Source organism: Emiliania huxleyi (assembly GCF_000372725.1).
Source record: "Emiliania huxleyi CCMP1516 chromosome Unknown EMIHUscaffold_20, whole genome shotgun sequence".
NCBI classification, from domain to species: domain Eukaryota; phylum Haptophyta; order Isochrysidales; family Noelaerhabdaceae; genus Emiliania; species Emiliania huxleyi.
Window position 1 is genome coordinate 248,561 of NW_005200600.1, and position 10,694 is coordinate 259,254.

Here is a 10,694-nt window from a genome sequence, read left to right on the forward strand (position 1 = left end):
CTTTTGGAAGTTGTGGCTCACGAGACGCCATGCCGCAGGGGGTTCTGGGGCGGCCTCATTCACCAGAGGCCGTGCCTCAACAGGCAGAGAGCCGGCAGAGCGGGACACAGCACGGCCCGGGCGGAGCAGACGTCCACCCGCGACCGCGACGCCCGCGAGAGCAGCCGCAAACAGGGCGGCCAGCGGGGGGGGGGGCAGGGGGGGGTCCTCCTAGCACGTGCGGGCGATATCGCCCACTGGCGACGTGTCCCATGCGAGCTCTGCTGTGCACGAGCACCGGCCCGGCTGCTCTGCTTTGCGGTCCCCCGCCGCTCGCCGCCCCCTCCGCCTCCACTCTCCACGCACATCGTCTCGGTGGCGCCACCAGCAGAGATTGCGGCCTCAGGCACGGCCGCAATCTCCCCATATCTCCCCATACATGTCTCCCTCAGGTACGGCCGCTGCCAGCAGCCGCCGCCAAATGCGACCAACGAGCCGCCCACGTACGCCGTTCTCCGTTGCGTCGCTTTCCGGGGCGACAGCAAGCAAGAGGCGGCCGCGACGGTTCTCGGCCCCCCAACCCCTTTCCCTGCTCCCCTCGCACACGCGCCTTTGTTCGCAGCGGCATGGCCCGGGGCACCCTCACCCACGCGACGGCGGGTGCTTTTGGACAGGATGATGTCGAGCTCTTCGCCATTGACTCCACGGACGAGTCCAACGTCGCCCTCTTCCACCCGCATGCGTCTGCCGCTGGGCACCTCTCGTTCCTCTACGCCACCAAGGACGGGCGCATCCGCTGCTTCCGGTACGACCCGGCGCAACGGCAACGAAATCTAGAGGCGGCCGCCGCCGAGAGCGGCGCCACTGCGGAGCCATCGCTCGGTCTGTCTTCTTCCGCCCGATGAGCGCTCTCGGAACCCGAAAGCTTGGGGGTTGCAGTTGCTGGCCGCCCTCGTGTCGTCTGTTGTTGTACGTCCTTGCTGGGAGATGGTGATGGCGTCCAGGGCCACGCGCCTCTTGATCTTGCTTTTGACCGCGCAAGACAAAGGGTGGCTCAGCCATGGGAGAGAGAACGAGGGCTACCATTCGTGGACAAAGCAGATACCAGACGTCGGTTTCCCATAGGGTTTCTGCTGCGGTTTCCCATGGCGGTTTCCCATAGCCGAAAACCCAGGGGTCGGTCGGTTTCTGCGGCGCGCTCTGTTCTCGGGTCCGAGGGCCGCCTCAACTGGAGTAGGGAAATTTGGATTTTGGTCAAACGCCTGCTGGGGGCAGCTTCGCGGAAGTATTCCGGAAGCCAGATGATCCCCCAGCAGGCACACACACACGGAGGTGACAGGGGATGGTGGTGGGTTCAAGCAGAGAAGGGGAGGGAGAGAGCGACGCGGCGAGCGCAGGCGGCGAGCGTGCACGTCGCCTGTGCGGCGTCTTGTTCACTCCCCTTTGAGCTACCTTTGTCGTTTGTGCCCCCTTAGGGGCACCCCTCCTGCGCTGCGCGTATGGTCACCCCTCCCTTCCGCCCTGTTGTTTTGGATGCCCCGCTCCGAGAAAGCATGTCTCGCAGCTGCGAGAAAAGACCTTCTCGGGTCCGAGGGCCGCCTCAACTGGAGTAGGGAAATTTGGATTTTGGTCAAACGCCTGCTGGGGGCAGCTTCGCGGAAGTATTCCGGAAGCCAGATGATCCCACTTGTCAACAGCAGGCGCCAGCGCCAATCAAATCTCCCTAGTGATGTTGACAACGGGCAAGTCGAGATGGGCAATTTGACCATGAGTCGTTCATCGGGGATGAACTCCACGTAGTAGTTAATGGATTCCGATCGGCCGCGACAGAGCCACCGAAGAACAGTGGGAGGGCTTTACCGACCCGACTCGGCTGAGCCGTCGGTGCCCGCCGCCCTCGCACGCCCATAGGACGACGATGACGACAGCAGGAGCTCGGCGCGAGCCGATTTAACTCCTGCCCCATTGTTGTAAGGTGCGTATGGCTCGGAACGTGAAGCGATGTAGTAGCTCGAATTGGCGTGAACACCGGCTTGCTGCGCGGCGGGTCAACCCCATTATGCGCAGTCATCCGGAATTCACCCAATCGTTGAGCTGAGTTGCCCCGACGGTAGGATGCCGTGTCAAGGCCCAGCTGGGCGCTAGGCGCCCTGCCGCACTGGCGCAGGGCGCGACGGCAGTGGCGGCGGTTTGTGCTGACGGCGGCAGCGCTTCGAAGCGGGAGCGACGGGCCACTGTCACGGGCGCCAGGCAAAATGCGGGCGCGCTGCCGTGGGCATGACAAGCAACGGCCCCGCCGGTCGGCGTCCGATGCACGAGGCAGCCATGTTGGCTGCCACGGCGTTTCCGCTCGGGATCGCGGCAGCAGGACTCGACCGCATCGCAGGCCTCCCTCCCGTGAGCCACAAAAGTGCGTGGCAGCGCGGCGCGCCGCCAACCTCGCTTTCGGAGCAGAAACCAGAAACCAGAAACCATAATGCCTGGAGCGATAAAACGGTTCCCCCCAAAGGGTTCCTCCCACCCAGAACATGCTGCTGTCTTAGTACTCCCGTTCGACCCATTCGGAATCCGATTAGTTAATGAAGGGTCATTCCGCCGGAATGACCCCTCCACGGGGAGATCGTTCACACCTCGAAAAACCAGAACCCAGAGTGTCTGGACCGATATTCCCATGGCCCGGATGTTTTCTGTGGGATATGTCGAAAAAGCAGAACACAGAGCTCCTCCTCCTAGAAGTCCGACGGTTTCTTGATAGCTGATATGCCAGGGAAGAGCCTGGTATCTCAGTATGTTATATCCTATGATATAACATAGTGGGATCTGGTTTGTCCACACCTCAGGGCTACAAGACCGACCTGGCTGAGCCGGGCGAGGGCTTTGTTTGAAGTTAAAAGTCGAATCAGAGCGCCGTCGGCGCTGTCCCTCGTTTTCCTCCCACGGACCGCCCGTCCGGCACCGCTCCGGGACGCACCGCGCCGGCGAAGCACCATCAAGCTGCTGTACGGCCCCGGCATCGCCTCCCCTGGCTTAGCTAGACTGAGAGATATTGTGCAAAAGGTTGGTCTCTACAATGTATACACTGACACTTTACCTCCCAGAGCTCGTTCCGGTCCGCCACGGCCATCCTCGGCCTCCGGGGGGCCCCCGGCCGCGGCGCGGTGCGGCGGAGTCACAAATCCGACCACAGAGCACCGGGACGCGGTCGGGCGATCTAAGGCCCAGTGAGGCGTATGCATTGCCCATCCAGGGCTATCACCTGGACCTATCAACAAGGCGCCTGCGGCGCCGTGGCAACGAGGTGTTGTTCACACCCGGCCAACCATTTTCGTGCAGCACAGGATGTCGGCCCAACTCGCAATCTCCTCCCTCACGGCAAGCGCCCGCACGCGCCTCGCCGCGGGGGATGCCCGTGCGATGGACCTCTCGCTGAGCCGCGTTGACGCCCACGCGGCTCAAATCATGCAGCTCACCGGCCGCACGGCGCACCGGCCAAGCGTGCGTGGCGTGGCGCACGAACAGCTGCGCCGCCTGGCCCAGCTGTGGCTGGTGCTGGCTGCGCTGTACCGCAACCTCGTCAGCGGAAAGAAGCTTGCGCAGAGGGAGCTCTGGTACCGGCTCAAGCCGCTCGGCATATTCACCTCGCCACAGCAGGTGCTTCGCTCCCCCACCCAGGTTCATACACCTTCATGGCCCACAACACCGCGTTCCGTGCACAGGTGTATGATCGCGTCTCTGAGTCGGGCGCAATCATTGCCGAATGGACCGGGAAGGCGTGCCCGCGTGAGTCGCTCGGCGTGATTGCAGCGCCACGCGGCTCGATGACTGGGACGGTCTCGCTGGCAACGCCCGACGGCCCGAGGCAGCTCGACGACGCGGTCTACGCCATTCCTGGCGACCCCGAGGAATGCAGCCGGCTGCGATTCGCATCGAGCCGCGCGCGCTACGTCGTGGTAGTCGAGAAGGACACGGTCTTCACGCGCCTGCTCGATGACCGCTTCACTCGTCTTCTCCCCTGCTTGCTGATCACAGCCTGCGGCTACCCAAGCCTGGCAGTGCGCGCCCTGGTGCAGCATGTCGTCAAGGCGCTCGCCCTGCCATGCGTCGTGCTTACCGACTACAACCCACACGGCATGGCGCTTATGCTGTGCTACAAGCACGGGTCGGTGAGCAGATCGCCTCCCACACGACACACCCTACGCAATAAGCTACAATCCTTCTCGTCCGCATGTCCGTGGTGTGCTGCGCTCTCAGGCCACCTTTGCGATGGACGGCTACTGCTGCCCTGAGCTCAAGTGGGTGGGGCTCCACACCGCCGACGTGCAGCTGCTCGAGACGCCGACGGCTGAGACTCCCGGCCGGTCGGTGCTCGCGGCAACTTCCTTCCAGCCGTACTCGGACCGCGACGGCGCTATTGTCGATGGCCTGCTACGCAATCCGGTGCGTCGCGCACTTTGCTATCCCTGGATGCCGACTGCTTGCCACCCATTCCGAGATTGCGGTCAGATCCTGGTTTTCCCGACGCGTGGGGTCTGGGGAAGCGAAGCAGAGGGATTGAGAGGGAGACCCTTCAGCTTCACTCACTGTGGCGCAAACAAAGCATGCTCCGTCGCTGTGCCAGGTTGGGCATCGCCCGGCTCGCTGTCCGTTAACGGTCACGTGCGTGCGCCCATTCGCAGGTGGTGGCCAACAACGAGCAGCTGCGATACGAAGCGGAGGCGATGCGAGCGGATCGACGGAAGCTCGAGCTCGAGGTGCCCTCTAGAGCGCCGCCGAACCGCGGCCACATCAATGCGACCTCAGATTATAGTGTCAGATGTTTACCGCCGCGCCCCAGGCGTTGCACGCGCTCGGCCCGGAGTTCTTTGCCTATTTCCTCCGCGACAAAATCATCTCCTCCTGCGCTTGAGTGCGCGATCAATTGTGGCGACTGGGGCATTGATGATACATGATTTGACCGTTGACACGAAAATGGCGCCAGAGAAGAAGTTCGCGCGTGCAAGGCCAAGGAACAAAGGAGGAGAGGGAACTCGACTCCGGCCAATCGCGACTTGTGGCTTTGGCTTCCGGAGCGAAACGTGCTGTCCGCGAGGTCCTCAACGGCGCACACCTCTCGGCGCTCTGGGCGGCCCGGAGCGGAGCGATTCCGCCGGAACACGCAAGGGGCCCGGCGCTCGAGATGTCGCAAACACGCGGTAGGACGCAAGAGAGATGTGTCAAAGAGAGGTGCCGGCCGTGTACCCCCCCCCCGCCCCCGCCCCCCGTGTGGAGGCGCCCACACACGGCGGGGCTCCACAGCATGCCGCTTGCCGGCAGCGGCACGCGCGGCGGGGCGGGCGGGGGGCGCGGGGGGGCGGCGCAACGGGTCACGACTCGCCAGAAACACCCACACACTATGGGGTCATTGTGTAGCCCTGCTTAGAAGGAAAAGGTTTACTGCAAGGACCAAGGTCCGTATGCCTTACCGTGTTGCGTGTAGTCGGCCGGGACGCCCCACCGGACGGACGCGGAGCCGGAGGGCCCCGAGAACGACTCAAAACATTCCGGTCTAGCACCAAAACTCTCTCCAGACGCACCGTCTATGCTTTCTTCCGGCCCCTGCCCCGTCCGACTTGGGGCGGCACCCACGTCCGCTGCGTCGCGCGAGTGAGGCCCAGCTCGCGCTTGGCGCGCCTGCAACAACGACCAGGCGTTAGCTGCGCAATCTCAGGAGCAAGACTGGCGACTAGAGATACGGCGGCCTCCAGAGCGCGATCTGGTCGCGTCTCAAAGAGGGCGCAGACGTGACGCCCTCGCGGCGCATCTCGTACAGCATCTCGTAGACGTGGGTCCACTCGCCCGCTGACTGGAGCGCGTGCAGCGCCGCGCCATAGCAGCCGGCGTCGGCGGGCACGCCCGCGTCGCGCATCTGCGCGAGCGTGTCCAGCGCCTCCCGCCACGCACCACCGCGCGCGCAACACTCGAGCGCGGCGCCGTACACCGCCACGGGCGGCGCTGCCCCCGCGGCTGTGCACGCGTCGCGCAAGAGCGAGAGCGCGCGCGGCGTGTCGGTGCCACACGAGCGTATGGCTGCGGCGTAGCTGAACGAGTCCGCCCGGAGGCCCGCCTCCGCCACCCGCGCCAGCAACGCCTCCGCCGCCGCCGCGTCGGAGGCGAGAGCGCACGCGCGCAGCGCCGCGTTGAAGGCTCGCAGGTCCGGCTGCCCGTGCGCCGCCTGGAGGAGGGAGAGCGGGAATGGCGGAGGGGCGAGTGAACGGGCCCGTGTCCGCTGCAGCATCGGCTGCAGTTGTGGGGGCGGACGGCTTTGCGGCGGGCTGAGGCGGCGGAGGGGCCGCGGAGGGTGGGAAGTGCCACGCCGGGGGCACGGGCGGCGCCTCGAGCTCTCCCAGCAGCGCGAGAGATGGGGAGATATGGGGAGATATGGGGAGATTGATCTCGCGCCTCGAGCTCTCCCAGCAGCGCGAGATATGGGGAGATATGGGGAGATATAGGGAGATATGGGGAGATATGGGGAGATATGGGGAGATATGGGGAGATTGATCTCGCGCCTCGAGCTCTCCCAGCAGCGCGATCGCGCCGTCCGCGTCCGCGGCGGCAGCGCGCAGGCCGATGGCCGCCGTAAAGGCTTTCGGCGAGAGCGGCGGCAGCGCGCCATCAGCGGCTAGCTGGCGCAGCCGCGCCCAGAGCGCCGCGCCCTGTGCATGCGCGCCGCTGCTGCCGCATGCCACCAGGCCGTGGAGGAAGTCCGGCTCCGTCGGGGCCAGCCCTTGCTCCTCGGCCTGCCTCAGCAGCCGCGTTGCCTCCGCCCCGCACCTCCCCCGCCGGCAGGCGGCGAGGGCGCTCGAGTAGCACCGCGCGCTCGGCTGCACGCCTGAAGCAGCGGGAGGGGGGGGGGGGGATCTGGGGAGATCTGGGGAGATCTGGGGAGATCTGAGGTCCGAGTGCTGCATCTAGGCCTCCGTGGCGGGCGTCGCTCACGGCCGCTGCGCGCGTGTGGGGGGGGGGGGGACAGAGCGCCGCGGCAAGTGCGAGGGTCGGCGGAAGGGGTGGAGTGGCAGCGGGCAGGTGGAGGCGGTGGCAACGGTGGTGGTGGACAAGGCGGCGATGCTGGAGGCGGCGAATGGTGGCAGTGGTAATGGAGGCGGGGCGGCGATGGTGGCGGCGGCGGCCCACCGCGGTCACGCATCGACTGCATGAGCGCGAGGGCGGCCGGTGGGTCTGAGGTCAGGCCGGCGAGCGCGCACCTGCGGGCGTGGGCTCTGCTGTGAGCAATTCGGGCGATTTCGTTTTTTTCGTTTTTTTCCAGCGGCGCGATTGGTGCGATGGCGCATCCGGCGGAAGCGGGGAGGGAGTGAGCGGGGGTGGACGGCGCACGAGTACGAGACGGCGTCGGGCTCCACTCCGGCGTCCGACATCTGCTGGAGCAGCCGCGACGCACCCTTTGGATCGCCCGCGCGCGAAGCCGCGCGAATCGCACCGTTGTAAGCGTCGGCGCGCGGCGCGAGGCCAGTCGTGTCAACGAGCTCAAGCAGTAGCCGCTCTGCGACTGCCCACTCGCCCGCTCGCGAGCAGGCTAGCGAGGTGGCGTGGAGAGAGCGAGCCAGCAGGCGTGAGCCGTGCTGCGCACGTGCCTCGTCCAGCAGCGCCACGCAGCGCTGCCAGTCGCCGGCGCGCGATGCTTCCAAAATTCGATCCACGGGTCCGGAGACGGGCGCGGTAGATGCAGTGGCGGCGCACGTGCGAGGCAACACAGAGGTGCCGCGATTCCGTGACGCCAAGTTCAACGCGAGCAGCCCGAGGAGAGTACCACCAGCCATCCCTTGAGTTGGGCTCGGGTTTTTGAAAATACTGACACGACGTTTTGCACAGCTAGGGACGGCCTCTGCGGCAAAGTCAACTCACCCCCACCTACCACCTACCACCTCCCACCACGGCTAACCTTCGGCTCCGCTCAGAGGCTCGCCGCGCCCGTGCGGCGCGCCGAGGCGGCGCCGAGGCCGGCGCCTTGCACCCGGTCCGCGGCCGGCACCGCCTCGCCCCACAACTGACCGCCCTGCGGCCCCTGCGCAGGCGTACCACAGGCGTCGCTCAAAAAGCGACGCCGGGTGTGGGATGCTCCCTTGACCCGTCACCCGCCGCGCCCTCGCCCGGCCGCCTCACCGCCCATGGAGCGCTCGGCTGCTCGCCGCCGCCGCCGCGCGTCCCGCGCCGCCACGCATGCCCCTTGCCCTGACGCGCGCGCTCTGCAGCGGCGCAGAGCGCGCGTCCCTGGCACAGACGGAGCAGCGACCGCGCCAGCGCTCGCTGCTCCGCCCCCCCGTCGCGCGCGCCGCGCGCGCGCTGCCGCCGCCGCCGCCGCCGCCGCCCCCTCCTCGCCGTCTTCCCCACCCTACCCTCTGTTGCGCACGCGCGCCGAGCGCTGCGCGCCCCCGCCCCCGCCCCCGCCCCCGCCCCCGCCCCCGCCCCCGCCCCCGCTCCCAAGCGCCCCTTCCCCGGTAGGTGTGCGTAGAAAGTGGAACCAATCGAGAGGTGGCAGAAGCCGCCGTGTGTGACACATATTGCGGCACGTGAGAGTGAGCGACAGCCCCGGCAGCGGCCAGCGCGCGCGCAGCGGCCAGCGCAACAGGCGTTTCAAACAGCAAACGGGACGGCCTGCGCAGCCTCTAACTATTTTTATGCTTTTTTCGAGAGCGCCTTCGTTCACCTCTAGATCTAGCACACTGGGCAAATCGGCCGATTTCCCTCCCGCTAAATCATCACGGCCCCGTAACACCCTCCGCGCGCGGTCAAAGGCTTCCCAGGGCCGGTCCATGACATGAACCGATAGACACAAGCAAAAAAAACCGCACCTCTAAGCTTATCGGGCACCCCGAGGCCCATACGGCGTCCCGGCGGGCCCCGGCGGAGGTCCGGCGCGGCGCTCCAAATCCGCACTTCGCGAGCTTCTACGGGAGTTCACGCGGCCTCCCCGCCTCGCGAGGCACACCCCACACCCACCACGAGTCCTGGGGCCGCGGGCGGACCTTTGGCCGCGGCGTCCGGAGCTTTAGTCGTCGAACATCGCAGTCTTGGAGAACCCTGTCCACGCCTGAGGATTCTGCACTAGCGATTCTGCCACCCAAGACAGGATTCTGTATGCGGAGGCTCGAGAGGGATTCGTGTCCGTTTCTTCTGATTCTCACTCTCCTTTTCCGGTTCTTCCTACTCGATCTACGATCTGATTCTGCCCGTCCCCTTTCCACGCACTCAGCCTCCGGGCAGGATTCCTCACCCAGCTTCCGTTTCTGCCTACTCGATCTGATTCTGTCCGTCCGATTCTCGCCTTATCAGATTCTGTCGCGCGGTTGCGGTTTCTGCTTTTCGTTCCGCGCCGATTTCTTGGTAAAATTCTTGGCAACCCGGCCGGACTCTCGTTTCCTGATTCCTGTTTTTGCCCGTCGAGGGGCGGTAGCCCGGGGCCGGCCATCTGGGCATGCTCACTCAACCAATCACGCTCATGTGTACGCGCCGTATCCTCCGCGCCACCCACTTTGCCATCGAAGTGCGCTCCGCGCTCCGCACAGTACAGTCACTTTTGAACGGCGGCTCATCACACGTGCGTCAGAGATCTCATGGGCGGTGGCATGGTGGAGCCAGAGCAGTGCGCGGCCGATCTTAATTCTGGGCAGGCGGTCTCCCATTCCCGCGGGCGCTTGGTGCCGGGGTTTGAACGGCATGCCGGCGTCAGATGCAGCTTGGCGCCGGCCTGCGGCGACCCCGCAAGCGGTCGTTGGTGCTGCTCAGCGATGCTCACAGCGGCACGTCTGCTCTTTTGCTGTGGGGAGTGCTGTCTGATTGGGTCTCCAAGCCCGCGGGCTCGCTGTGAATGCACCCGCCAGCTAGGCAGCTCCGCGGCGGTGTGGGTGTAGAACGGGTAGGCTGCTGTCTCGTGTCTCGGTGCTCGTACTAAGTCAATGGGAGGAGTGCTTCAATTTCTTCTTCTTATACGCCCAGCTCAAAAGCACACACGCATCACGACGCCTAGACAGGCGAGACGCGGCGACAGCCGCGGCGAGCTCGTTTTAGAAGCGAGCCGCTCGCGGCGAGCAGTTTTAGAAAAAGGGAAAAGGGGGAGGGTTAGTTTGAACCCGAGCCGAGCTTCGCTCGGCTCCCCCCCGCGCGGGAGCGCCCCCCCCCCTCTCCTCGGGGGGGCGGGCAGAGCCCGCACCACACACTGCGCCTTTGCGGACGCCGGACCGAGGCCTAAGCGCTGAGTGCGCTGACGTGAGGCTGGAGCGCCAGAGAGACCCGCGCCTGAGCATGCTGCCGCGGGCGAAGTTTGAGTGAGCTGTGTGAAGCCCCGCGCACACGCAATATCGGCTCAGGAGTTCGGAGAGTCAGGCCAACATAGGATCCCGCCGAAATGCGTAACTCCGAGGAATCAGGAATCAGGAATCAGGAATCAGGAATCAGGAATCAGAATCCCGGTCAAAATGTTGGAATCAGGAATCAGGAATCAGGAATCAGAATCCCGGTCAAAATGTGGGCGATCCGACAAATCAGGAATCAGGAATCAGGAATCAAATGGAGCATCAAGAATAGGAAGAGAGACAGGAGAATCGGGAGGGGGGAGCAGAATCAGGAATTGGCTCTGGCTGCCCTAGAGAATCGGAAAGGAAGCGGAGGAAACGAGAATGGAGAATCAGGAAGCTGAAAGCGGGGCCAAGATGGGAGAGTCT

General features: G+C 65.3%; 3 protein-coding genes across 3 annotated transcripts; 2 read left to right on the forward strand and 1 right to left on the reverse strand.

The window, feature by feature from the left end:
• Nucleotides 1–251: 251 nt before the first annotated feature.
• On the forward strand, nucleotides 252–884 carry EMIHUDRAFT_203782 (hypothetical protein; the record flags this gene model as incomplete). Its single annotated transcript, XM_005781600.1, has 3 exons — nucleotides 252–265; nucleotides 432–543; nucleotides 654–884. 3 exons carry the CDS (start codon nucleotides 252–254, stop codon nucleotides 882–884), a joined length of 357 nt encoding a protein of 118 aa, XP_005781657.1.
• A 2,425-nt stretch (nucleotides 885–3,309) lies between these two features.
• On the forward strand, nucleotides 3,310–5,415 carry Spo11 (type II DNA topoisomerase VI subunit A 1). Its single transcript, XM_005781601.1, has 5 exons — nucleotides 3,310–3,630; nucleotides 3,696–4,142; nucleotides 4,231–4,416; nucleotides 4,656–4,730; nucleotides 4,814–5,415. Exons 1-5 carry the CDS (start codon nucleotides 3,319–3,321, stop codon nucleotides 4,883–4,885), a joined length of 1,092 nt encoding a protein of 363 aa, XP_005781658.1. The 5' UTR covers nucleotides 3,310–3,318; the 3' UTR covers nucleotides 4,886–5,415.
• On the reverse strand, nucleotides 5,412–7,793 carry EMIHUDRAFT_449827 (hypothetical protein; the record flags this gene model as incomplete). The annotated part of the gene is made up of 5 exons (XM_005781602.1): nucleotides 5,412–5,649; nucleotides 5,718–6,190; nucleotides 6,525–6,847; nucleotides 7,150–7,220; nucleotides 7,351–7,793. The coding sequence occupies 5 exons, from the start codon at nucleotides 7,791–7,793 to the stop codon at nucleotides 5,556–5,558; spliced, it is 1,404 nt and encodes a 467-aa protein (XP_005781659.1). The 3' UTR covers nucleotides 5,412–5,555.
• Nucleotides 7,794–10,694: the final 2,901 nt, after the last annotated feature.

Coding starts and splice junctions, on each gene's coding strand:
- Spo11 (XM_005781601.1), top strand. CDS start 3,319: ATGTCGGCCCAACTCGCAATCTCCTCCCTCACGGCAAGCGCCCGCACG. Junction 4,143..4,230: donor TGTGCTACAAGCACGGGTCG/GTGAGCAGATCG, acceptor CTGCGCTCTCAG/GCCACCTTTGCGATGGACGG. Junction 4,417..4,655: donor ATGGCCTGCTACGCAATCCG/GTGCGTCGCGCA, acceptor GCCCATTCGCAG/GTGGTGGCCAACAACGAGCA.